Source organism: Mustela erminea, chromosome 12 (assembly GCF_009829155.1).
Source record: "Mustela erminea isolate mMusErm1 chromosome 12, mMusErm1.Pri, whole genome shotgun sequence".
Classification (NCBI taxonomy): Eukaryota; Metazoa; Chordata; class Mammalia; order Carnivora; family Mustelidae; genus Mustela; species Mustela erminea.
The window spans coordinates 77,973,927-78,001,469 of record NC_045625.1 but is presented as its reverse complement, the minus strand read 5'-3'; the positions used below and the strand labels follow the sequence as shown (position 1 = coordinate 78,001,469).

Sequence of the window (27,543 nt, the reverse complement as noted above, 5' to 3'; positions counted from 1 at the left end):
ATATCCTTGATGAATATGGATGCAAAAATTCTCACGAAAATACTAGCCATAGGATCCAAAAGTACATTTAAAAGATTATTCACCACAACCAAGTGGGATTTATTCCTGGGCTGCAAGGTTGGTTCAACATCCACAAATCAATGTGATACAATATATTAATAAAAGAAAGAACAAGAACCATATGATACTCTCGGGACTCCTAGGTGGCTCAGGTCATGATCCTGGGATCGAGTTCCACATCCAACTCCTGGCTCAGCAGGGAGCCTGCTTCTCCCTCCCACTCTGCCTGCTGCTCTCTCTGCTTGGACTCTCCCTCTCTGTTAAATGAATAAATAAAATCTTTAAAAACAAAAACAAAAAGCCCTATGATACTCTCGATTGATGCTGAAAAAGCATTTGACAAAGTACAGCATCCTTCCTTGATCAAAACTCTTCAAACTATAGGGAAAGAGGGCTCATACCTCAATACCATCAAAGCCATCTATGAAAAACCCCACAGCAAATATCATTCTCAATGGGGAAAAACTGAGAGCTTTCCCCCACGGTCAAAAACATGGCAGAGATGTCCACTATCATCACTGCTATTCAACATAGTACTAGAAATCCTAGCCTCAGCAATCAGACAACAAAAAGATAAAAAGCACCCACATCGGCAAAGAAGAAGTCAAACTCTCACTCTTTGCAGATGATATGGTACTTTATGTGGAAAACCGAAAGACTCCACTCCAAAACTTCTAGAACTCAGACAGGAATTCAGTAAAGTGTCAGGATATAAAATCAGTGCTCAGAAATCAGTTGCATTTCTATATACCAACAACAAGACAGAAGAAAGAGAAATTAAGGAGTTGATCCCATTTACAATTGCACCCAAAACCATAAGATACATAGGAATAAACCTAACCAAAGAGGCAAAGAATCTGTACTCAGAAAACTATAAAGTACTCAAAGAAAATGAGGAAGACACAAAGAAATGGAAAAATGTTCCATGCTCATGAATTGGAAAAACAAATATTGTGAAAATGTCTATGCTACCTAAGGCAATCTACATGTTTAATGCAATCCCTATCAAAATACCATCAATTTTTTTCAAAGAAATGGAACAAATAATCCTAAAATTTATATGGAACCAGAAAAGACCTCGAATATCAAGAGGAATGTTGAAAAAGAAAGCCAAGGTTGGTGGCATCACAATTCCAGACTTCAAGCTCTATTACAAAGTGGCCATCATCAAGACAGTATGGTATTGGCACAAAAACAGACACATAGATCAGTGGAACACAATAGAGAGCCCAGAAAGAGACCCTCAACTCTATGGTCAACTCATCTTTGACAAAGCAGGAAAGAATGTCCAATGGAAAAAAGACAGTCTCTTCAACAAATGGTGTTGGGAAAAGTGGACAGCCACATGCAGAAAAATGAAACTGGACCATTTCCTTACACCACACACAAAAATAGACCCAAAATGGATGAAAGACCACAATGTGAGAAAGGAATCCATCCAAACCCTTAAGGAGAACACAGGCAGCAACCTCTTTGGCCTCAATTGCTACAACTTCTTTCTAGAAACATCACCAAAGGCAAGGGAAGCAAAGGCAAAAATGAACTATTGGGACTTCATCAAGATTGAAAGCTTTTGCACAGCAAAGGAAACAGTCAACAAAACCAAATGGCAACTGAAAGAATAGGAGATGATATCTGCAAACAACATATCAGATAAAGAACTAGTATCCAAAATCTATGAAGAACTTATCAAACTCAAAACCCAAAGAACAAATAATCCAATCAAGAAATGGGCAGAGGACATGAACAGACATTTCTGCAAATAAGACATCCAAATGGCCAACAGACACATGAAAAAGTGCTCCACATCACTCTGCATCAGGGAAATACAAATCAAAACCACAGTGAGATACCACCTCACACCAGTCAGAATGGCTAAAATTAACAAGTTAGGAAATGACAGATGCTGATGAGGATGCAGAGAAAGGGGAGCCCTCCTACACTGTTGGTGGGAATGCAAGCTGGTACAACCACTCTGGAAAACAGTATGGAGGTTCCTCAAAAAGTTGAAAATAAAGCTACCCTACGACCCAGCAATCGCACTACTGGGTATTCACCCTAAAGATAACAAATGTAGTGATCCAAAGGGGCATGTGTACCCGAATGTTTATAGCAGCAATGTCCGCAACAGCCAAATTATGGAAAGAACCTAGATGCCCATCAACAGATGAATGGATAAAGAAGATATGGTACACACACACACACACACACACACACACACACACACACAATGGAATACTATGCAGCCATCAAAAGAAATGAAATCTTGCCATTTGCAAAGATGTGGTTGGAACCAGAGGGTATTATACGGAGTTAAATAAGTCAATCAGAGCAAGACAATTATCATATGATCTCCCTTATATGAGGAATTTGAGAGGCAGGGCAGGGGGTTGTGGGGGGTAGGGAAGGAAAAAATGAAACAAGGTGGGATCGGGAGGGAGACAAACTCTAAGAGACTCTTAACCTCAGGAAACAAACTGAGGGTTGCTGGGGGGATTAGGGAGAGGGATCGGGTGGCTGGGTGATGGACACTGGGAAGGTATGTGCTATGGTGACTGCTGTGAAATGTGTAAGCCTGATGATCCACAGACCTGCACCCCTGGGGCAAATGATACACTAGATGTTAATAAAAAATATTTAAAAATAAATAAATAATTTAAAAGTTCTTATTTTTAAAAGTTGTGGAAACAGATGGTACAAATGGTATAAAAAACAGATGATTGGTACAAATTATCAGTTTTAAAGTCGTTTGAGTTATCATACTCACAGAATCCCTGTGCACCATACACTCCATTAGAATTTGAAAAAGGTGCTTGGACTGTTTATGACTAAAGTTGAAAGTGTTCTGAATCATGCAGATGATCTCCTCCTTCACCTGAGGCCGCAGAGCCCTGGGAGAGAGAGAAAAGGTCACGACTTGGCACAACGCAGAGGAGGGAACAAGCCAGTAACTTCAGGGCAAGAGCACCTGTGGGTCGCCTCTGAATGAGAAGCTTTCCATGGACACTTCTGCTCTGAGAGCAAGTGGGCAGGAAGCAGAGGGAAGGAAGGTACCAGGAGAGGCTGAATTTGAAAGCGAGCACGGACGGATCTGCCATGGTCCTGGAAAGAACGCACTCTCTCGGGCAAGGCTCCTGAGCGGACAGAGCTCCGATCCATGTCTACTTAAGTAAATTGGTGGGGTCGACATTTTAGTTCATAGGCATTATATTTACTTACACAGGAGAAATACCACACTTTTGAAATTGGAAATACCACACTAGATATAGGGATAGCTAGAAAAAAGATTTTTTTTCATTTGAAAAGGCTAAAGAATTAAAACCTTAGGGCACCTGGGTGGCTCAGGCAGTTAAGCATCTACTTTTTTTTTTTTTTTTTTAATAAACATATATTTTTATCCCCAGGGGTAGGGTCTGTGAATCACCAGGTTTACACACTTCACAGACCCACCAAAGCACATACCCTCCCCAATGTCCATAATCCCACCCCCCTTCTCCCAAACCCCCTCCCCCCAGCAACCCTCAGTTTGTTTTGTGAGATTAAGAGTCACTTATGGTTTGTCTCCCTCCCAATCCCATCTTGTTTCATTTATTCTTCTCCTACCCACTTAAGCCCCCATGTTGCAAGTCATGATCCCAAGATCCTGGGATCAAGTCCACATGGGGCTCCCTGCTCAGCAGGGAGTCTCCTCCTTCACCCCTGCTCATACTCTCTCACTCTCTCTCTTAAATAAATAAATAAATAAATAAATAAATAAATAAATAAATAAAATCTTTCTTTTTTTTTTTAAAGAATTAAAACCTTTCATAAAAAGAACATACTTTAATGCTGGGTTGCTGATTTCCCCAGTTCCTCTGTTCTCACTAATGACAAATGATCCTAAAGGTGATCTGCAGGGTTTTTTCAATTTTATGGAGCAACTGCCGGAGCACTCCCTCTCTCACTCCCCTGTGGAAGTGCTCCCTCACCCCCACTCCGACCCCCCGCAAGGTTCAAGAACCCCTGAGAGAAGCAGGCCATTCTTCAGCGAAAGAAACAGCGACTTGTATCAGTGGAGGGCATTTGGGCATTAATCCATACATATAAAAATCACTGAAAAATTAATTCCAGTCTAATCTCTGTCTCCCCGGGATATGCGTCCCACCCAAACACAGAGCTTCAATGGAGGAATAAAATGGAGGAATAAATAGTTACTGTGGTTTGACAGCTGAGGAGTCCACAACTCACCCTTCATCTGCTAGGTGTTTGTGGGTGAAGGCCAGGAGGTCAGCGGCCCTGCCCGTGCCGTCACACACCACCACGGGATCTTTGTCCCTCACAGTCTCCCACACGGCGAGGATGACGTTGGGACCTCCTTCCACCACCAGCCCCACCACGGGCACACCTTGTCTTGAACCTGTTTCAGAGGACAAGTAATACCAAAGTGTTACAGAAAAACCTCACGCTGGCCAATCATCCATTTTGCTTTCCTGGACACAAGTCTTTCAATCACCCCAGATACCTGCTGCCCGCGCTCACCCTCTTCCTCCCTTGACTCACTCAGGCTTCCCTAGTTCAAGACCAAGCCAGAAGCTTGCACTTTCCATAAAGTTGCAGAAATAATGGTGAGAGCATCTTCAAGCTTTTCCCCGACTTAAAAGGTAGCTAAGGGTTTTCACTAGTTTAAAAAAATTTTTTTTAAATAGTCTTCAAGAAATCTCTATTTTTCATTGTGGAAAACTTCAAACATGTCTTTAAAAAAAGAAAAAAACAGAATGATATAATGGATCCCAATGCATCTATCACTCACCTCCAAAAATGATAAACCTTTTGCTAATTTAATCAACTTCTAAGTCTGATTCTAAGAACAAGATGGGATGGGTAACTTTTAAAGAAAAGATATTGGGTGAAAAAATGTTACAGAATGAAATATATAGTATGATCCTTTTTATATTTTTAAAACAACATACATGAGTATATATTTATAAATATTTGCATTATATATATTTCTGTGTATGCTTGCCCAATACATATATGTGTATAAATGTATGTTTACATACATACATACATACATACCCATATATACAGTTACATATGCATTTATTATATATATACATATATACATTTTTATATATCCATATACCCGTGTGTGTGTATATATATAAACACATTTTTATACACATACATGTCCACATTGGATATATATGGAATATATATATAAAACCCGAAAACTCTGGAAGTGTACACATCAAACTACTAATACTGGAGAGGGAGGGAAGGATTTGGAGAAACATTCGAAAGGGACCTTATTTATTCTATAGACCTCTTTAACTTCTACACAGTGCATGCATCGATATATTTAAATCATTATTTTTTATTTTTCAAAAGCAGAAAAATCAGCAGGCAATATCACACTCACACCTGGGCATCAGAGGATGTTTTCCTGGGCCCCAACTTTAAGAGGCCCTCGTCTAGCCACGCCCCTCCCCTCACAGTGAAGAGTCTACAGGACCAACGTTTGAGAGACGCCTCTATGCCCTCTTCCCTATTTACCAGAGTGACCTAGACCCCAAAATTCTTGCCTTTAGGGGCTGCCAAAGCCTCTGCTCCAGATACATCCTCCTGCAGGACATACTTGCCCATGACTCTGGGGCATAGGGGAGAGGTGGGTCGAGCTTGGACATACAGGCTGGGGTGCGCAGGTGAGTACATGTGTGAAGCCCTTGGCACAGAGGGATGGAGCCAAGGGCAGAAAGAGAAGCAGAGAGCAGGCTGTATGTAGGCTGGGGAGACAGTCCTGGCTCTGGCTCAGAACTCCCAAATTTCCCAGATGCTGAACTCAAACCTTGGCCTTCAGCTATATGGACAAATGTAAAAGGATAAAACATTATACAGTTTGTTAGCTTGATTTAAAGCTTTTAAATATTCTAACATATAGTATGTGGGCTTTCCTGTGTACCCTGTCCTGGACTCCACAAATATCTGGTGGGGGTGGGAGCTGGGGGTGAGGGAGGTGCCTTAGCAGGTATCCAAACATGGAATTCAGTCTGTTTAATTGCTCTGAGCTTCTACTTCTTTTCCTCCTCCATATACTTCTACCTCATTATTCTCTCCCTGTCACTAAAAAGTTAATCTAAGATACATCAATTGATAGTCATGGGATTCCTCTAATAATATAGTCTTATAAAAGCTAAATGAGATGAAGAAAATGATAACATGTAAAAGTACTAGAAGAAAATTCAAATAAATATTCCATTAATCATAAATTATTGACATGGATGGAAAAAACTTTTATAAGAGAATATCTTATACCTTATATAATGAAATACTACACAGCCATTAAAAATGTTTTAAACTATGCTTGCTGATGTGGGAATGCATTCATGGGGAGGGGAAGACTACAAAAGCAGCATGGATATTATACAAACCTAGCGTTCATTTAAAAAAAATATTGCTTTGTGGGCGTGTAGAAAATTTCTGAAAGCATATATATGAAAAAGGTGACAATGGTTGGGTTTTTGTGTGTGTGTGAAATTATGGAAAACCCTTCCTTCTACTATATGTTATCTTTGCTTTACCTGAATATGAGAGTATATAGCACTTTTATCATCACAAAAGAATTAATAAGGGTAAAAAGGGAATTCAATTTCTATTAGGTATGTCTTTCTAGAAGTGGTAACTAATTCCCACAAAACTAAAAATATTTGTGATTGTTTTCTACAAGAAGGATCTTACTGATGCTACTAATTAAATTTGTTTAAGAAAAGAAAAAAAGAGAAAAATGTCAATTTCTTGCTGAAAAATCTTACCAGGAAGCTCCCTCTACCCTTGGACCCCAGGATTAGGCAGGAATATGATATCATGCTCCAGATTAAAAGGTCCTAGGATGGACATCCCAGGAAAGCACTCTCCCCCACTGAGAGTTGGATATTGAAGAGATACAGAGGCATCTGATTATATGCTTTCTATCCTCAGGGGTTTAGGAACTGACAATGGCCACATTTCAAATGGCGAAACCCAAGAATTCCTATAGCAACTTTATGATGTCAGGGTTTGGGGTTTTTTTTTTTTTTTCTAAGTACTCTTGGCTAATACCAAGGGTTTTCCAGGGACTTCAAGAAGTCCAGCTGAAAAGAAATGAAAGAAAACAAAATATTTAAGTCTTTTCCATCCAAATAAATCCTCTTTAAGCAGTACAAATATGGTAGAAAGCCTCCCTAGTGGGCATGGTGGGCACGAAGACCAGCTCTGCTATGTAAGAATTTGGTGTCTCTTGGAGGCTTTTCTTTCTTTCTTCTTCTCTTCCTTCTCCTCCTCCTCCTCCTTCTCTCTCCTTCCTTTCTTCCTTTCCTGTGTGTGTGCATGTAGGTGTCTAAACTGTTTTTGTTCCTTCCTATTGGTTCTCCTTAGAATAAGAATTGTTACCAATCCACGGGAATGGACTACACACACAAAATGGACTTTTACACACAAAGTAAAACTCTCCAAATAAGTCCCAAGTTTCAAGATCTTTGAAAGTAGAAATGTTACTTGATGCTCTGTGGAAGCTTCAGGTTGTACGCACTAATGGAGAATCAGCAGGCAATAAGAAAGACAAGACTTTGCTCTCCGGGGGCACACATTATGACGCTGTACGAAAACCCTAAGCAATTTCGGTGGTGGGCATGGGTCAGCAGAGGCAACAGGACATTTCAGGTAATTGAGAGTTGGGACCCCGAGGGAGGCCTCCTGCAGAGACTCTTCTTCAGGTCAGTCTCTCACCTGTCCTCGTCTTCTCTGCTCTGTGGCTCTCCTTCCCCCCACCTACACCCACTCCACAGAGGACCACATGCCTGATCCCCCTCTCCCCTTTCCTTACCTAAATGAGCCTCCAACCTTCATTAACACTATGCTCTAAGTGACTGGCAACAATTCCCAGGGTCCCTCCCACACTACCCCACCACCACCGCCGCAGACAAGATTACACCTGTATCAAAGGAGGATAAAAGGAAAGAAAGAAACAGACATTTACTGAGGGCCTACTACGCACCCAACACTATTGCAGGCACAGCAAGCGTACATTATCTCAATTTTCACAACGAAAGGTAGACAGTTTCCTCCCTTTTATATTAAGAACACTGTTTAACAGATGTTAACTCCCTTGGCCAAAAACATAGATAGTAGATGATACAGCTTCTTTGATCTATCTGACCTCATACATTCTGCTGCCTCAGAAGATCAAGGTGAAAAACTCAAAGGACATTCAACATATAAGGCCAAAGTCAAAGACTAAACAGGACTTGAGCCTCCCTAGGGCCTTGACTCCCTGGTCTTCTGCCCCAACAGTGGGGAGATTTTGTGGAAGATTTAACTCACGGAAAGAGGCAGAAGCCCACTTTCTGCTGCTTTGGACAAAACGTCTCCATTGCTCAGGCAGCACCTAGTTTCCACCTCTCCACCCAAAGATGTTTGCTGATTCTGGCCCTCTCGCCCCTTCTCCCTCCTGCAGATACTACTATTAAAGAAGAGACAATAGGTCCAAAATAGAGTCACTTGTGCTAAGCTCCACATCAGCAAACCAAGACATAATACTCAACTTAACTGCAGTTGCAACCTCTCCCAGGAATGTAACCTTTAACCAGTCCGTCTGGAATTATCTGGTTGGCACTAGTGAGGTCATCTGCCTGGTAGGACCCCCACGCCCACCCCACCTTCCCCCAAAGGAAGGTGACCTTGCCCAAAACAATCCACTCCTTGTTAGAAGAACTCCCTTGCCACACCTCCTTCTGCCTATAAAAGTCTTCCACTCTGTCCTGCTCCTTGGAATTCCTCTCCACCTGCCAGATGGGATGTGGCCCAACTGATGAATCACTGAAGAAGGCTAGTAAGATCTTTCAGTTTACTCAACTGAATTTTGTTTTTTTAACACTACCAAAATGGCCATCTCGAAGAATCGTGGAAGCAGCACACAACACTGAAACCTTCAAAGGTCCTATTGCTAAAAGCCCTGTCTGGTTTTAATGCTCTCCTATCTGGGGCATGCCACCATATATGAAACGCATCTTCCCTGACAGTCAAACTCATGCCCCAACTCTTCCCAGGCCAGTCTCCTTCCTGCTCTTCAGTCATCTCCATGCTGGTGTCAACACCTCCCCCACCACACACACAACCATCCTCCACCCATCCTGCCCTGTGGACAGCTGGAGGCTACGCTAAAGTCTCCACTGTTCCAGAAAACCTCTCCTGACTATGCCGTCCCCCAAGACTTCTTCCTCTCTCTCCTGTCACCCACAATTCCACATTTCTGCTTTCTTCTGACTGTGGGTTCACGTATGTTAATTTAAGGCAGGGAGCAGCTTGGACCTCTCTACTCTGTATGAATGACAAAGGAATGCCTTTCTCCATAGTATCCCCAAGCCAGGCCCTGGTGGCTGAGCCTCCGTGGTACTCACGACTGTGTATTTTCTGCAGAGACAGGTACTTTTCCAGGTTCCTCCTGAGCTTCATCTCATTTCCATACTTGCCCACAGTCCCGTCATCGGACAAGATGAAGTGCGAATGCATGCTGTTGAGTGTGGTGAGCTTGCTGAGGGGGTTGCCCAGCGTCTGGTACAGGCACACTACCTGAAGAGAGTAAAGATATGAGGGAAGGGTCAGAGAAGGACCTTGACTCTGACCCCAGAATACAATTTCCCAATAAAAGCAACCAGCCATTCTCAAGGAGGAAAAAAATATGCACCATTAGCCTGAAACTTTTTTTAGTACTAAAACACAAGGAAGTCATGAAAAACAACTAGAATTGTGTTAAAAGGACTGAGAAGACAATTTGAAAATTTTCCACTGGCCAAAATGGGATAGCTCAGGCATAATTAAGAGTAACAACTAGAATAGATGAATTGAAACATATTTAATATTCGGTATGTTTCAATTCATGAACCAAAAAAATCTCACTGTTCACCTTGAAGGATGATAGATAATGAATCATTGCTTTGAAAACTGGAAGATTGGGCGCCTGGGTGGCTCAGTGGGTTAAGCCTCTGCCTTCGGCTCAGGTCATGATCCCAGGGTCCTGGGATCGAGCCCCACGTCGGGCTCTCTGCTCAGCGGGGAGCCTGCTTCTCCCTCTCTCTCTCTGCCTGCCTCTGTGTACTTGTGATCTTTGTCAAATAAATAAATATTAAAAAAAAAAGAAAACTGGAAGATAAAGAGAAAGAATCAAGCATTCTGCCTTTTCCCATACAGCTGTACCACAAGGTAAAACAAATCGTTGATGAGAGTATGTTTCTCTTTACAGAGTGTTTAGCTAATAAAGAACACTATAATTAAATATCAGCATTTGCAACTCAGTTGAGATCATGAATCTACACAAGGACATCATAAAAAGAAGTTACAAGGAAAGGACCCATCTCTTATGGCATAAACTCGCACAAAATAACTTGTATTTGATCATACCTCTGGATCAAACTACCAATTTACAGGAAAAACAAGAGACAGAGAAATACATTAAACCCTACTATAACAGGCTAAATTTGTAAAATGCAAACTATGGGAAATTCTCCAGGAAAAATGACCTAGTTCTTTAACAAATAAACTGCACCAAAAAAAAAAAAAAGAGAGAGAGAGAGAGAAGGAGGGACAATCCATAGGTTAAAAATGACTGCGGGGGGCGGGGGGTGGTGGTGGGCACCTGGGTGGCTCAGTGGGTTAAAGCCTCTGCCTTCGGCTCGGGTCCTGGGATCAAGCCCCACATCGGGCTCTCTGCTCAGCAGGGAGCCTGCTTCCCTTCCTGTCTCTCTGCCTGCCTCTCTGCCTGCTTGTGATCTCTGTCAAATGAATAAATTAAAAAAAAAAAATGACTGCAGGGCACCTGCATAGCTCAGCCAGCTGAAATCCAAGTCTTGATTTCAGCTCAGGTCATGATCTCAGGGTCATGAGACAGCCTTGCATCGGGCTTCGTGCTAGGCATGGAGCCTGCTTGGGATCCCCTCTCTCCTCAGCTCCTCTTCCTCTCCTTCTCTAACAACAATTAAAAAAAAAAAAAAAAAAAAAAAAGACTGAAAGTGACTCAGGAGACATCTCAACCCATCACAATACAGGAAACTTTTCTGGATAATGAAATCAAACAACTAGGGTACCTGGGTGGCTCAACTGGTTAAACATCTGCCTTTAGCTCAGGTCTTGGGATCAAGCCAGGCGTTGGGCTCCCTGCTCAGCACGAACTCTGCTTCTCCCTCTGCCCTCCTCCCTACTTGCACTCTCTCTCTTTCTCCATCTCTCACTCCTTCAAGTAAATAAATATTTTTTTGAAAAGGAATTAAACACAACCAGAACACTGAAAACAGACTAGCTATTTGTTGATATTTAGGAATTAATTTTTAATTTTTTAGGCATGAAAATGGCAATGTCTTTATATATTTTTAATTGTCCATATATTTCAGAAATATCTACTTATTGGTATTTAGAAATAGCAAAGTAGGGGCGCCTGGGTGGCTCAGTGGGTTAAAGCCTCTGCCTTCGGCTCAGGTCATGATCCCGGGGTCCTGGGATCGAGCCCCGCATCAGGCTCTCTGCTCAGCGGAGAGCCTGCTTCCTCCTCTCTCTCTCTCTGCCTGCCTCTCTGCCTACTTGTGATCTCTGTCTGTCAAATAAATAAATAAAATCTTTAAAAAAAAAAAAAGAAAAGAAATAGCAAAGTATTGGTAAATCAATTGCTAAATTAGAAATACTGGTTAAAATATTTAGCAGAGACAGTACGTGATGTCTGGAATTTGCTTCAAAATATTGGAGTGAAGAGGTGGGGAATGGATAAAGAAGAGAGGAGACAAAATCGGTCTAACTTCATAACTGCTGAAGCTGGAAGATGGGTACACAGGATTTCATTATTTTAATCTCTCTACTCCTTAAAGTGTGTGAGATTTTCCAAAATGAAAGTTAAACCATACACATGTCTATGCTAATTGATATAGAGAAGTAACTGTTAAATAGTTAATCCAAAGAACAATCCACAAAAACAAATAAAAATAAAAAACAGATTTACATTGGTGGGTTTCTGTTACTACTTTTTTATGTAAATTTTTTTATTATACATACGTACACATATGTAGAAAAAATTCTACACACCAAGATATTAATGGTGGTTATCCTTCCTCTTCATACCTTTGGTAATTTTCATCAAAAATATACACTATTGGGGCGCCTGAGTGGCTCAGTGGGTTAAAGCCTCTGCCTTTAGCTCAGGTCATGATCCCAGGGTCCTGGGATCGAGTCCCACATTGGGCTCTCTGCTTGGCAGGGAGCCTGCTTCTCCCTCTCTCTCTGCCTGCCTCTCTGACTACTTGTGATCTCTGTCAAATAAATAAATAAAACCTTAAAATACACACACACACACTATTCTTATACACAGACCTAGACAAGTCTGTTCCTTATTTAGAAAAAAAACCAGGATCAAAGAATCGATACACAGGAATGAATAAAGCAGAGAGTAGTACAAGATAAGGAAAGAGAAGGGTCAGTTCATGAATGGTCCTTGTTTTATCAGACACACCACTACAAGAAACTCGACCATTACTCTCAGCAAGACAGGAGCCATTGAAGGGTTTTTCATAGGGGAATAGCATGATCTGATTTATATTTTAGAAGAATCATTTTGGCTACTGTGTTAAGATTAGATGACAAGAAGTGAGAAGCACAAGAGAAAGGAAGGCTTATTACTACAATCGTCCAGGGGACAGATGATGGTGGTTTGGACCTGCTCAGTAACAGTGGAGTAATGAAAGAGATCATTCCAGATATATTTTTATATTTAAAGTGAAGCTGAGGTAATTTACTGGTGGATTAGGTTTGAGGTATTGAGACAGATCATTCCAGGATTAGTCTGAGGTTTTTGGCTTCAACAACTGCAAGGATAAGACCATTTTCTAAGATAGGCCAAGTAGGAAGATGAAAGTTGACTTGGGTATACTACATTGAGATGCCTTTTAGAAACCCAGGTATAGCGTTAGGGCGCCTGGGCGGCTCAGTGGGTTAAAGCCTCTGCCTTTGGCTCAGGTCATGATCCCAGGATCCTCGGATCGAGCCCCGCATCGGGCTCCCTGCTCAGCGGGGAGCCTTCTTCCTCCTCTGTCTCTGCCTGCCTCTCTGCCTACTTGTGATTTCTGTCTGTCAAATACATAAATAAAATCTTTAAAAAAAAAAAAAAAGAAAGAAAGAAAGGAAGAAACCCAGGGATAGCGCTGAGTTGGCAGTTAGATACACATTCGTTGCCTTTGGCTGTGAATGGGATGCCCACTTACATCTTTTCCAATAAGGTCTCTCTGGTTCTCAATGACGCCCCAAGGAGGAATTCCAACTGTCCAGATTTTTCTCAAGGACTGGAAGGAATGGGCTTTCAGGGCATCCCCAACATGTTTGGACACACCTATGAACAACAGAGATCAAACTTTAACATGCAAATCATGCAAAACACTGGTGTGATTGCTGGAAAGAGACAAATGGGCATGGGTATATGCAAAGGACCATTCTTAGGGAAAGTTGCTAGGGCAGTGGAATGAATTTCTGATATCCTGGCTTCCTGTTCTCTTTTAACACCTCTTTCTCCTATCACTCACCTCTTTACCTAAACAATTCTCCTCTCCCTTTGGGCAATTTTGGCTTACAACCTCAGTCCTGCCCCTAGTTTTGACTGACCAGAAAGCCCTGTGATGCCAACATGAATGTTCTAAATATTTTTTTTTTCCTCTAACCTTCTCAACTGTCCCAGCAGAACATCCTACAGAAATGGCCCTTGCTTCACGGAAGCAAATTAAGTTAATAGCTTTATAGACATAAATATTCCAGAACTAATGCATTCATATTTGACCTACTAGAATTAATAGCAATAATAATAATAATAGCCAGCATTGATCAAACACTTAAAATGCACCAGGTGCTTTTTTTTTTTTTTAGGTGTTTCACAGGTATTTACACTTTAAGTAAAAGGTATTTACACTTAAAGTAACTTTAATCTATTTTATAGGCAAGAATTGAGTCATAAAGAAGTTACATAATTAGCCCAACGTTATAGAGCTGGTAATTTGTAGAGCTTGGATTCCAGTCCAGGATATTTGACTTTTCTTTTTTAAACAGACATTATTTCTAAAACAATTTTAGGCTCAGGTTCACATAAAACTGAGCCAGTAGTACAGACTTCCTTTGTACCCCTAATCTAAACACCTCCCCCCATGGTACATTTGTCACAGCTGATGAACCCACACTGACACATCATTACCACCCAAAGACCACAGTTTATGTTGGGATGGGGGCTGTAGATTCCACAGGTTTGAACAAATACATCATGATCTATACCCGTCGCTGTCAATCAAACAGAACAGATTCACGGCCCTAAAAGTCCTCTGTGTTCCGCTTATTCACCCCCTGCCGCCAGCCCTGGCAACCACTGCTCGTTTCCCGGTCTCCAGTTTCGCCTTTTCCAGGATGTCATATTGTTAGAATCCTGCCGTATGTGGCTTCGAGATGGGCTCCATCTGCCTTTTAATGACAACACTGCACTGCGCCACTGACCCTTGTTATCTAGAGTCCGGGTCCTGTATGAGTCATTAGCACAGACACACACACACGCACACACACGCACACACACCCACACACACACACTCTCTCTCTCTACCTGCCGCAACCATCTGACGCGCAGCGCCTCATCATTCCCCCTCTCTGCCATCTTCCAACCCTCCCTATCTTTTGCACTTTTCCCAGAGCCATTTTCTAGAATCGGGGATCGGGAGCACCAGCAAGTATCAGCATCAGCTGTGCCGCCATCCGCGGCAGTAGAGATCGGGACTCCCTTGGTCTGGCCTGGGCTACCGGCACGGTGGGGCTGGTGGATGCACTTCGGCATCCCACATGTGGGCCTAGTACATACTGTGTACTGAGACTCTCTATAAAACCAGTCTGACTGCATCATTTCCTATGCATTTTCCTGTCTAAATTCCTTTGAGGCCAGAAAATAAAACCTCAGTCCCATCAGCAGGGCACCCAGTCTGGCTCCATCTCCCATGTCCCTGTCCTCTGCCACGGGCACATCCAACCTGTAGCCTTATTGCCTCTTTCTACCTGTGCCTTCACCTCCAGCTGTGTGTTTGGCCTTGAACTGCCACCTCTGTCTAGGAGGATCCTTCCTACCCTTCCTTCAAGGCCAACGGCAAGTGCTATATCCTTCTCCATGCCTCCTTGGGTGCCCTCAGGAGGAAGTGGGATGTGTCTTCCTCTTCCTTATATTCCCAACACGTGCTCTGTACCTCAACCGTGACCCAGTCAGCACTGATGGTGCTTAGTTGCTCACTCTTATCACAGTCCACCTTGTCACTAAACCCAGGGCCGGTATCTTACTCATTTTTCATCCACAGCATCTATCCAAATGCTTTATACATAAGGCTTCTGGCATCCAATTAAATATCAAACATTCGTGCCAGATAATGTTCAACAACAGTTGAGGAGCAGCTCAAGAACAGGCAGAAGCTGCTAAGTGACACGTCTCAAACTGAAATGTGTGTACGAATCACCCGGGGGTGTTGTCAACCTGCAGATCCTGGTCCTGCTGGTCTGGGAAGTATCTGAGATCTGGGAAGTATCTGAGATTCCCAGCCAGCTCCCAGGTGATGCTGCTGCTGATGTCCCTTCCTGAGCAGTCAGGCCCCAAGGAGCTGTGGTTGAATGGGGTCAGATCCCGATTATTGCTTAAGAAAGCTCCTAGTATGTCTCATTGCTCATTTCTTTTGTTTATATGAACTATTTTAATAGTCTTCACACTGTTGTATTTGTATTCCTTAATCGGTCCTCACTTAAAACACACACACACACACACACACACACACACACACACACACACGAGCAGTACGTAAAATAAAGGCTATGTTCTTAAAAAGGGACGCCATGGGGCCAAAATGGAATCACTTATGCCAAGTTATCAGACTGGGGCTTAATACCTAATCTAACCTGATTGTAGTCCCAGCCTCCCCCAGAAATGTAGTCTTAACCATTCATTTGGAAAATTTCTGATCAGTACCAACGAGGTAATCTGTCACAGGAATGCTCCTCATCCCATCCTGCCCCCCCACCCAACAAAGGAAGATGAGGTAATCTGCACGATTAGACCCCCTGCCATTCCCCTTGAAGGAAGAGGACCTTCCTTGTAACAATCCTTCCTTTTCTTTTGCTAATAACTTCCTTGGCCCACTCCCCTTCCTATAAAAACCTTCCATTTCTTAAACCTGTGAGCATCTCTTTACTTGAATAGGTTGCTGCTTAATTCATAAATTGCTTAATAAAGCCAACCGATCTTCAGATTTACTCGGTTGTATTTCTGTTGTTGAACTTGACGCCCCAGCCCACATACTCCATACTTGAAGGATTCCGCATCCTTTCAAACCTCACCATGGTTTAAGTTCAGGAAAAGACGATCTTCCTCGCCAGAAGTTTACCCAAAGTTGTGTTAAAATAGCATAATTTAACAATGGCAAAAATGCATTCCAGGAAAGGTCTATGACTGTTCTGGGTTCTTTCCTAGTCATTACGCTTTTTGTCTTTCTTGCGCAGGTCGCCATGTCTCCTGGGAGCTCTGAAGAGCAGAGATTAGGAGCCACACTTACCAGATTCAGTTATAAAGAGGGATTTTTTTTTTTTTAAGCGAAGCAGGGAATGCACTTTACCAGTATTAATGCCTTCTGTTATTATCCACGCTCCTGTTGTCTCTGCGGCTTTGACCAAACCATGGCTGAAGATCTCTTTAAGTTTGGAGGGCATCTTGAAGTTCTGGATGCCCCCATGGACAGAGATCACCAGCTTTGGCAGTTCCATCTTCCACTCTTTCAACATTAAATGTAACAGATGATCCAACTTTGTATCATAAGAAGTCCTAATATACTGGAAAATATGCACAGACACATGTACATAAAATAGGAAAAACTACATGCCAGTAACAATGAGCACACAGCAGGGCCACTGAAATGGCCAAAAATTAAAAGGAAGTGTCTGAAATTTCTTTAAAAGTTCATCTTTGTATAATGGAAACATTTACTTTGAAAGGATCCCACACCCCCTGTAAGTTCCTTCTGGGAATTGCAAGTCACGGTAGGAAGGCTTCCTCTGACTCTCAGGGTTGGCCCACCAATGTTCTCTAGAAGGTCTGAGATGAGACAGAAATGCTTCAAACTGGCAAAAACCACTACTCTAGGAAACCCATTTTTTAAAAAAGCTTTTAGAAATAGGTGAAGTGGGGTTTTTCATACATGCTATTGATGAGGGAGCAGGAGGTTAGCTGAAGACAAAGCACAAGCTGACCCCACCCCCACCCCCGACCCCTGTGTGGGATGTGTGTGACATTCTTCCAGGGCTCTCCCAACTATTGTAATGCTAATACATTGCTAGAGGGGAAACAACCTTAACTGGACAATGGGAAGGCCTCCATTATCTTGTAGGTCCTCTTCTGCATTTGAAACCTCCCTTTTATGACCCCAAACCCCTAGTGTGTGTGTATATATTTATATATATATATATATATATACATACATATATATATGTGTGTGTATATATATATACACATATATATATATATAAAATCAATTAGCCACACCTCAGGGCCTCAGTGCCTCAGCTCTTTCTGCCCACAGGGTCCTGTCCTCGTGCTTTAATAAACCACCATTTTGCACCAAAGACGGCTCAAGAATTCTTTCTTGGTGGTGGGCTCTGGACCTCACCCACCGAACCTCACCTATATTCCAAAAACACATCACCATGACTTCTAATATACTTGAGTATTTCATACATTTCCATAATTTAAATCAAATTATGATCCAGGAGCATGTATATTTGCTATAAATTTAAATTCTAACCATTCCCTTTATATAGGACTATCCTGTCTTTTTTCCAAAATAAGTACTTTTCATAAGAGTCATATTTTTGACTAGTCAGTGCAATACAAAGAAAAGATCAGAGAAATCTGAATCAGCAGGTAAGACCAGAATCATTTTGTGTTTTGCCCAAGACCACGGTGTATGGCTGACTCTCTTTTCCCAACAGACGCAGCCACATACAGACCTAAAATCATAATGAGAGGAGTGTGCCATCCTCAAGCATAAGCTAACAAGACCAAGTCAGATTTATAGGAATAAGGACAATAAACCATGAATTAGGAAACTATACCATAAAGAACCACAGGTAGAGACCTTCATACAGAGGCAAACAGAATCATCACCTATCTTCCAGAACGTACTAGGGACTTAAAACAATTGCCTATTTACCTTTGAAATTCTTAAAACATAATCCCTTTATTAAAATGTTAGACTGAACATCGAGTTGGTACAGCCATCACAGAATATAATAGAACCTAAGGATAATCAGGATTCAGTTTACAAGTGAGGAAAATGAGTTGCCATGGCTTTATTACATATTCAAGTAACAGGAAAAAATACAAGTTGACCTTTGAGAAATGGTTTGTGCTGCTCCAGATCTTGAATAAGGGCAGAGGAGACAGCTCTGATGTGTGTCCACTGACCTCAACTCTCTCTCAGGTGCCTCTCTTTCATTTAAAAGTCCTTTTAGTCCTAGAAGATATTCCTCCTTGAGATGTCAGATAAACAACCTCGATTAACTAAATTATCAGCACTAGTCTTTTCTTCCAAAGGCCAACCGAAGATGGTGCCAAGATGGTGCCGAAGGTTAATGACTTTCTTGCCCCCGCCCCCTCCTTTATAACGAACTCAGACATAGATTTCCCTCAAATCATTTGTGGAATGAGGTGGTAGGGATAAAGCTGGGAAGGACAATGCTGGGTGGGAAATGAGTAACCAGATCTCGCAGCTTTCCTGCTTATCACAGTGAGCAAGCAGTACAATTCGGGGCTTTCATATAAAAGGTAGCTTCCTCTCTTCTGAGAGAGAGAGTAAAATTCATTCAGATATTCAGGATCTAATGCTAAGCATAAAACCTATGAGTGATCAGGAGATCCACTGAACCGTATTTTCAGTTCTCCAGTATGCACCATATTCTCCCTTGGCCTTCCCCTAAGCCCAGAATGTTCTTAGTCCTCTAACTCAGCTGACATCAAACACCTCACTCACCTTTCTGATCTCAGCTTGGCTGTCCCTACTTCCCGATGGCTTCCTTGACCCACACACACTGCCTCAGAAAACCGGGAGTTACACTTTCCATTTTCTCAAAGAACCCTATATTCCCAGCCAGAGCATCCCCATACACACCCTACAATTACCCGGGGTAATTGTATATTTATCTCCTGTTTCCCTCAGTAGACTGTAAGTAGTTAGTACATGGAACATAAGCTCTTTGGGGCATAGCAAATTATGAGCACCTAATAGATCTTTGTCAAGTGGATGAAAAAATGAGGAAATGAAGGGGATCATGAATCAACATAAAAGCAAAAGGAGGAAGACAAAAACTTTAGGGGAAAATTACATGCAGTGTTATGTGAGAGTCAGCTTTTAAAAAAGATTACAGAGGAAGATAAGGACAGTTTTCTCACCAACTAAAGAGAACACCAACACACAAAGCTAAATGCAGAGAATTAAAAACTGGAAGTGTAGATTACCGTATTACAAAACTTGATTATGATTGCATTCTTAAGAACTGTTGTTTCAAATCCATCCAACTGATGGTCACACTCCAGGGTACAGCTGATTCTAAGCTCTCCTGGAGTGGACACCAACCCCACTTACAGGTTCTCCAGGGAAATCTGCCCCCCGAAAAAGCAGCAGGTGATTAATAAGCTCAAGAAAAAACACCTGAGAGATAGCTGTCCTGTATGTATTATGCAAACTACATGCTTTAAAATTATCTTATTAGGGACAGGAGCAAAACTGGCCTGGAAAGCCTACGGACAATCATCACAAGGACTTAGCAGGCAGGAACAGCCACAAGGTACTAGTGATGGCCTCGCCCTTGCTTCAACTAAAACCATGCCTTTGGCAGGGACTTTCCTCCATTCCTTAACAAAAGGACAGCCCTTTTGCAACTGTCTCAAGAGCTATAAGCCATTCCCCATAGAGAAGGCATAAGCTTGCTAAAACAGGTCAAATAAAAAGCTTGCCACACCACACCCAGGAAAGGTCCCATGTCCCTCAGACAGAAAGGAGAGAGAAGGGTCAGGTCATTTTTGCAAAGAGGTCAATAACACAGATAATTTTTGCAATAAAACTCAGTCATCTGATCATCTACACTTGGAGAGAAGATTTGCAGAAACATTTGGAGGTCATCCTCTGTTAAAAACAAGCAAAAATAATGTGAGTTATTAGCGAACCTTGGCATGGTGGGTGTGCTCTCCATCTTGAAAATTAATAGTGCCAAATGTGTCTGTAGGGCTTTTTGTCGTATGCTTTTCAACAGACCACTGTTCATTTTCATTACCGTTGGCAGCTGAGATGGCCCAGGAATAATCTATCCCCTGATGGTCTCCAATCAGTCGCCCACAGTAACACCTTAAATATGGGATGAAAACCAGTTTCAGAATAGAAAACACACAATGTCAAAACAGAAAGCAGGTGTAATGTTTCTACACTTTCCTAAGGTAATATACAGATGGCATATTTTTTAAAAATATTTTTTTAAAACCTCACATTAAGATTTAGATTAGATTTATATCACTAGGTTATCTTCTGAGTTTTGAAACCCCCTCAGCGGGTCTTGCCCTTAGGTACACCTTAAAATCATCTAGCGAATGTTTAAAAAAAAATGCTAAAAATCTTGTGCACACCCATGTTCATGTAAGTATTATAAAGTATTATTCATAATACCAAGTTTATCCAGATGAATGGGTAAACAAAACATGGCATATATATATATATATATATATATATATATATATATATATATATATATATATATATATATATAATGGAATATTATTCAGTCTTAAAAAGGGAAGAAACCTGTAATACACTACAATAGGGATAAATCTTGAGGATATTATGCTAAATGAAATGAATCAGTCATAAAACAAGTACTGTAGGATTCCACTTATTTGAGGTACCTAGAGTAGTTAAATCCACGGAGACAGACAGTAGAATGGTGGTGGCCAGGGACTGGAAGGAGCAGCCAAACGGGGAGTTATTGTTTAATGGACACAGAATTTCTGTTTTGCAAGATGAAAAAGTTCTAAAGATCTGTTGCACAACAACAGAAATATACTTAAAACCACTGAACTATACACTTAAAAGGGTTAATATGGTAAAAAAAAAATCAAATTGTACATTTTAAATGTGTGGTTTATTTCATATCAATTATATCTCAACAAGGCTGTTAAGAAAAAAAACTAAAAATCTCTAACGTGCAATACTTCAGGAGACTCAGAAAATGTTTTCATGTAAAACATAACATGTACATCAAAAGGAAAGAACATTAATGCCGAAAAACATTCAACTTCAGAGAAATATATAATTACAGAGCTACCACAAGAAAATAGCCATATACAAGGCTTGACTATGAATATAAATTAAATAATAAATATAGGCGATATAATTACAAAGGAATATTTAATAAATGTTCCTGAAAATAAAGTCTTAAAAATTATTTCAGATACATGCCATAATTTCTATTGTGTAACAAAATGAAGCAAATTAGAGGGTTAAATCTCTTTGAAACTAAAACTATATAAAAACTAACTAACTATAACAATCATAATACTGGTGACAGGACGATAACCTTCTCCTGTTTCATTAATTTAAAAAATCAGGAAGAAAAATTAAAATTTGAGCATGTAGAACTTTCATATATCTATTATATGTAAAGAAGTTATTCAGCTTTTTGAGTGATTCAGGCTTTTTTGTATGTGTATGTGTGAAAAGCAACATAAAAACGTGTACAAGTTATGGAGTTCAACTAAGCAAGGAAACGGGATGACACCAAGAAGTCAGAGGACCATTTCGGAGTTGTATATGGAGGGCCCCTGACTCAAAGGCCGGAGAAATAATCTCAAATTCACAGAACACACATAATCAGAATCTGCTAGAGAGAAATGTATCACCTGCTTATCTTTCGGAATGAGCGGTAGTCTTCAAAAAGGAAAAACATCTATTCATAAGCTGAATGATTCACTTCCCTTTCAGTTTTTCTAAACAGAACATGAATGACTGTGGGCAACCCTAATTCACACCTGGAAAGATAAGTCACTGACCTTGCAAAGGACCATTTTTCAGTTTGAACCCTCTTTGCTCTAAGTATTTTTCGAGCCTAATCCATTTCACTTGAATCAATATAGGCTCATTCCAGTTTTTACCAGGTCATTAAATTACGGCATGATGATCCCATAGAAGAAACCAATTACCCCTAATTTTTTTTTAAAGCATCCATGTCCATCCTTTTAGAATTAAAACTTTCAGAAGTTCCAAATTATACATCACTAACTAAAAGTTTACCTTGAGAATCAACTTTGTAAAGCTGCCAAATGTCAAATCCCTCCCAAATTATTTTAATAAATTCTACAAAATACCCATCAAAATCTTAAAAGAATTTTTCAGAGAATCTGACAAAGCAATTCTAATATTCATACAAATGTGCAAGTTGTCTAAAAGAGTAAACTGGTATTAAAAAAAAATAAAGTGCAGAGGACTCGCCCTGTCAGATATTAAGATACATTACAAAACTGTAATAATGAAGAACAGTTGCATTTACCGGGAAAAGGAGAAGTAGATCAAAGGCACTAAAAGAAAAAAGCTTAGAAACAGAGCCACAAACATGGGAATTTGTTGTATAACAGAAATGACACCAGAAGTGGCTAGGACAGAATGCTCAGTAACTGACCCCAGGATATTTCACCCTCCACATGAAAAAAGGTCTTAGCTATTTTCAAAAATGATAAGTTTCAACAACTTTTAATTTCTGGATAGTGTAAAATATATGTTTTTCTAGTATCATTCATATTCGTTACCTCTGAAGATTGCAAACTTGGGAAAATATTGCCCGGGAAATGTTCTGGAGAATAAAGTAGGAAGCAGAAGGAGTAAATGTAGCCTTTTCACTTCTTTTCAATATAGTCTTATACTTGCTTTCAATTTTAGCAAATTGTAAATAATTACTAAAAAGTAAAAATTAAAAATAATTGGAGGAAAGGTGAAAGAGGTTAGTCAAATGGAAAAGCTTCATTCAGTGTGAGGAAATGAATCGAGGCACCCAGAATCTGTTATGTTGAAGTCCTAATCCCCCATGTGCCTATGTTTGGAGACAGAGCCTACAAGGCAGTAATAGTTAAAATGAGGTCTTGGAGGTGGGACTCTAACCTGATAGGGATAGTGTCTATAAAAGAGAAGGAGACAGGGGCGCCTGGGTGGCTCAGTGGGTTAAGCCGCTGCCTTCGGCTCAGGTCATGATCTCAGCGTCCTGGGATTGAGTCCCACATCGGGCGCTCTGCTCAGCAGGGGGCCTGCTTCCCTTCCTCTCTCTCTGCCTGCCTCTCTGCCTACTTGTGATCTCTCTCTGTCAAATAAATAAATAAAATCTTTAAAAAAAAAAAAAAAAAAGAGAAGGAGACACAAGAACTCTATCAGGGTACAGAGCAAAGGCCATGTGAAGACACAGCTTCCTGCAGAATAAGAGAGGCCTCATCAGAAACCAACTCTGATGGCACCTCGATCTTAGACTTACACAGCTCTGAGATAAAACTGTTATTGTTTAAACCACCCAGTCTGTGGTAGTCTATTACGACAGCCTGAACAGAACAATACACCCAGCAACCTTATCCTTCCTCTACACCTCCATCTGTGGATGATGGTGTTTTCCTTTCCCCATGAGTTGCCAAACTTGGGATTCCAGATTTTTTCTTTTACAAAAATAAATTTAACATTGAGCCAATCCATAAGGTGAACTATGACCAAAATTAAGGAAATTTTCATTTTCCTCCATTTACAAAAGAGAAAGGTAAAACTAGTTACTAACATGTAGTTTAAAATGCAAGCCACCACTAATATTTGTAATCTGCTGGAGTTATTTCTGTCCATGAGGCTATGTATTATGATTTATAATAAACACAGACTTGGTCTTTGCCCTATGTTTCTGGCACAGATGCCCCAAACCCTTGAGATCTCCTAACTGCTAAGAAAGATAAAGATGCTGAAGGTTGAATCAACCATGAATGACCAATGATTCAACCAGAATCAACCACCAATGGCCAATGACTCAGCCAATCCTACCTATATAATGAAGCCTCCATAAAACCCCAAAAGGATGGCATTCGGAGACTTCAGGTTGGTGATTAGGGGTTGTGGGGGCGGGTGTGCTAGAAGAGTGGCTTGCTGAGAGAGAGCACAGAAGCTCCGAGCCCCTTCGCACATAGCTGGCCCTAAGCATCTCTTCCATCTGGCTATTTATCTTTTATAACATCCTTTTTAAGAAACTGGTAAATGTAAGCAAATGTTTCTCTGGGATCTGGGAGCCCAGCTAGCACACTAACTGAACCCACGGAAGAGTTCTTGGGAACCTCTGATCTCTAGCCTATCAGTCAGAAGCACAGGTGATAACGTGGACTTGTGACTGGCCCCTGACCTGGGGGGAAGAAGGGTAGTCTAGTGTGACTAGGCTCTTAACCCATGGGAACTGATGCTATCTCCATGTAGACGATGGCAGAATCTAGTTAATTACCTGGTGGTGTGTTGGGAAAAAACACACACATGTCAAAACTGGTGTCAGAAATAGAGCTTGGTATGATCACAAACCATAGGTCAAACACAGTGCTCTACAGGAACAAACCATCTTTGTGACCCAAATACAATACAGGGGCAGCCGGGTGGCCCAGCTGTGTCTGACTCTTGACGCTGGCTCAGGTCGTGGTCTCAGAGAGGTGAGATGGAGCCCCGCTTCAGACTCTGCACTGAGTGTGGAGCCTGCGACATCCTCTCTCTCTCCCTCTCCCTCTGCCTCTGCCCCTCCGCCCCCTCTCCACCGCTCACACTCTCTCACTCTCTCAAACAGACAAATAAAATATAACATAAGCAAATGAAAATGCGATGCTTTGTAAGTATTTCAATTGGTAGAAGCTCTTGCCAAAGGCCCTTGCCATTTACATGTCTCGGTAATTTAAGTAATCGATCTATTGCATTCAAATAATCACCGTCCTTCAAAAAATCCCCACATCTCTCTTTTTTAAACTTCCCTTGGAGGGGCACCTGGGCAGCTCGGTCAGTTAAGTGTCTGCCTTCGGCTCAGGTCGTGATCCCAGGGTCCCTGCTCCGGGTGGGAAGAGCCTGCTTTTTTCTCCCTCTCCCTCTGCCCCACACCCCTAGAATAAAATCTAAACAAACAAACAAAAATCTTCCTTTGGCAAGGTAAATAGGATACACCAATAAAGCCCTTCCACTGAGTCCATTCAAGTTGTAAGAAAGCTGTCTCAGTAAGTTTTAAACCGAGCGCCTAAAATTAAAAGAAATCTTATTTATCTAAGTCTTACCTGATTAAATTCTGGCAGACCTGGCATCCTGCAGTACATCTAAATTAAAAACACAAAACCTCTGTTAGGTTAGTGACATATCTGAAAGTATATTCAATGCTTGTACCATAAATACCCATTGTTTTCCCTGGTCTAAAAATCAGGGATTGCTGAGTACTTCCTCTGTCACTCCCCACATAGTCCCATATGTTGTTTTCCAAATTACACTGCAGCAACCATGACCTAACTAACAGAATGCTGAATTTGGACCCTAAATACCTGGATTGAAATCTCATGTATTTAACAATTTCTCTAAGCACTGGTTTCCGCATTTGGAAGTAGTATCTGGCCTGTAAGGTTATTAAGAGGATTACCTGAGATGATGTGTTAATGTGTCTCACAGTGGTACACTGCAGTATATATACTATTGGTGGCTGTTATTTTCATTACACTATGAAGGTGACAGAATTCTTGAGAATTCTGAGAATTAAAAAATATGTTTATATATTTATAAATATACAATATATAGACATATATTTAATATATAATGGTATACTATTTATGTATTAAATATATATTATATATTAGTTATAATACAATATAGATACTACTTTAAAACCATAAAATATCAAATCAAAAGACAGTTGGTATGATTTTAAGTATTATCCTTATTAATCTTTCTTTTCATGATTCAAAAAGAACCTTCTGAAGTTAGGGGATCATCGTGATCATCAAAGGTCATATTTTAGGTATAAAGAAGTTTTAACTAGAAGAGAATACTAGCTAAAACAATGCAAGAAAGGACAGCATTCAAAGAATCAGGGTTATTCTACATTATTCAGAAACAAATACTTAGGCCTTTCATTTCTTCCCGTCCTAGCCTTTTGGGACTATCTTTTCTCAGAAGCTTCACTTCAACAACAATTTCAAAATAAGAAGGAAAAAGGCACTGTAATCAAATCTATCATATCTGTTTCTTATGAGGAACCATAAAAATAACTGATAAAAGATCAACTTTGATCTAAATTTAAAATCACAAAACTACCACTTTTTTCTTCTGCACCATCAAGAAGAAAAATTCATAAAAGCTACAAATTTGAGATTCTTACTGGGATCTAAGAAAAAGAATGGCATAGCAAGATCTGTAATCACCCAATAATTTTTTTTTCCACAATCACATAAAGACCACCTTTTTACATAAAATGCAGATCTTGGACCATTCCATAATATGAAATTATGATCGTCGATATTCTTCTTGAGTCTGTGGACTAAAGGCCTATAGGTTATCACATTTCATGACGTTTAAGATTATGAAGATGATTATAATTATGATCCCATTACAGAAACAGATGGACTGTGTGAGCTCAGTCTGCCTTCCATTACCACCACCACATTACAAGATACCGTAAAAGATGAAGGGGGAAAAGTGAGTTTACCCTGCCATTCTGTAAACATTTTATTAGGGGGCAAAATGAGAACTTCCAATCATGGGGCTTACAAACCCCAGGTAATTCAGTGAGGGTAGGGCTAGTAAATATTTAACAAAAGCAAGGAACACTGTTTTAGTCATCCCCAAAGAACAAGAATTGCAGTGACCTCGCCATGCTACCCTTCATAGGCATACAACTGTGATTTCTAAACTTTAAATGAATATAAGGTCAAATGCTAAAAAGAGCCTAAAAATAGAGTGGTTCCCCTAATTAAAATACTGCTCTTCTATTTTTCCTTTCCTTCTAATTTCTACTCTCCAAGGGCAATGCCACCCAATCTTAATTTCAGGAACCCAATTACCCTGGGGAATTTTCCATAGCCCTTTATTCTCCTATCTTTCACTGGCTGCTATTTTGAACTTTGTTCTACAAGTAGAGCTTCCAAATGGTTCTCAACAACTCAGAGCGGTCACACTCAAGTCATTCCATTCTGCCATCCATTATCTGCTCAAGCAAAAAGACTTTACAGGAAATGTGGAATTGTCCGCATAATCTGAACACAGTGTCCTAAAATATCCCAAACTGTCACTGTTGTCACAATTGTCCATAAACACTTGAGTTGGGGATAAGGCATATTCACAGTATTTTGAATATTCAGTATTCAGAAGTTGAGGGAAT

At 40.7% G+C, this 27,543-nt stretch overlaps 1 protein-coding gene across 1 annotated transcript in view; it reads right to left on the bottom strand.

The window, feature by feature from the left end:
* Window positions 1–27,543, bottom strand: part of TRPM6 (transient receptor potential cation channel subfamily M member 6) — a 144,178-nt gene that overhangs the window by 90,564 nt on the left and 26,071 nt on the right. The window contains exons 3-9 of the mRNA XM_032307749.1: window positions 25,457–25,495; window positions 20,321–20,498; window positions 16,719–16,932; window positions 13,311–13,435; window positions 9,471–9,642; window positions 4,288–4,456; window positions 2,828–2,951 (exon numbers count right to left, since the gene is read on the bottom strand). Of these exons, the coding sequence (XP_032163640.1) occupies window positions 2,828–2,951; window positions 4,288–4,456; window positions 9,471–9,642; window positions 13,311–13,435; window positions 16,719–16,932; window positions 20,321–20,498; window positions 25,457–25,495 (1,021 nt within the window). The remainder of the gene's footprint in view (window positions 1–2,827; window positions 2,952–4,287; window positions 4,457–9,470; window positions 9,643–13,310; window positions 13,436–16,718; window positions 16,933–20,320; window positions 20,499–25,456; window positions 25,496–27,543) is intronic.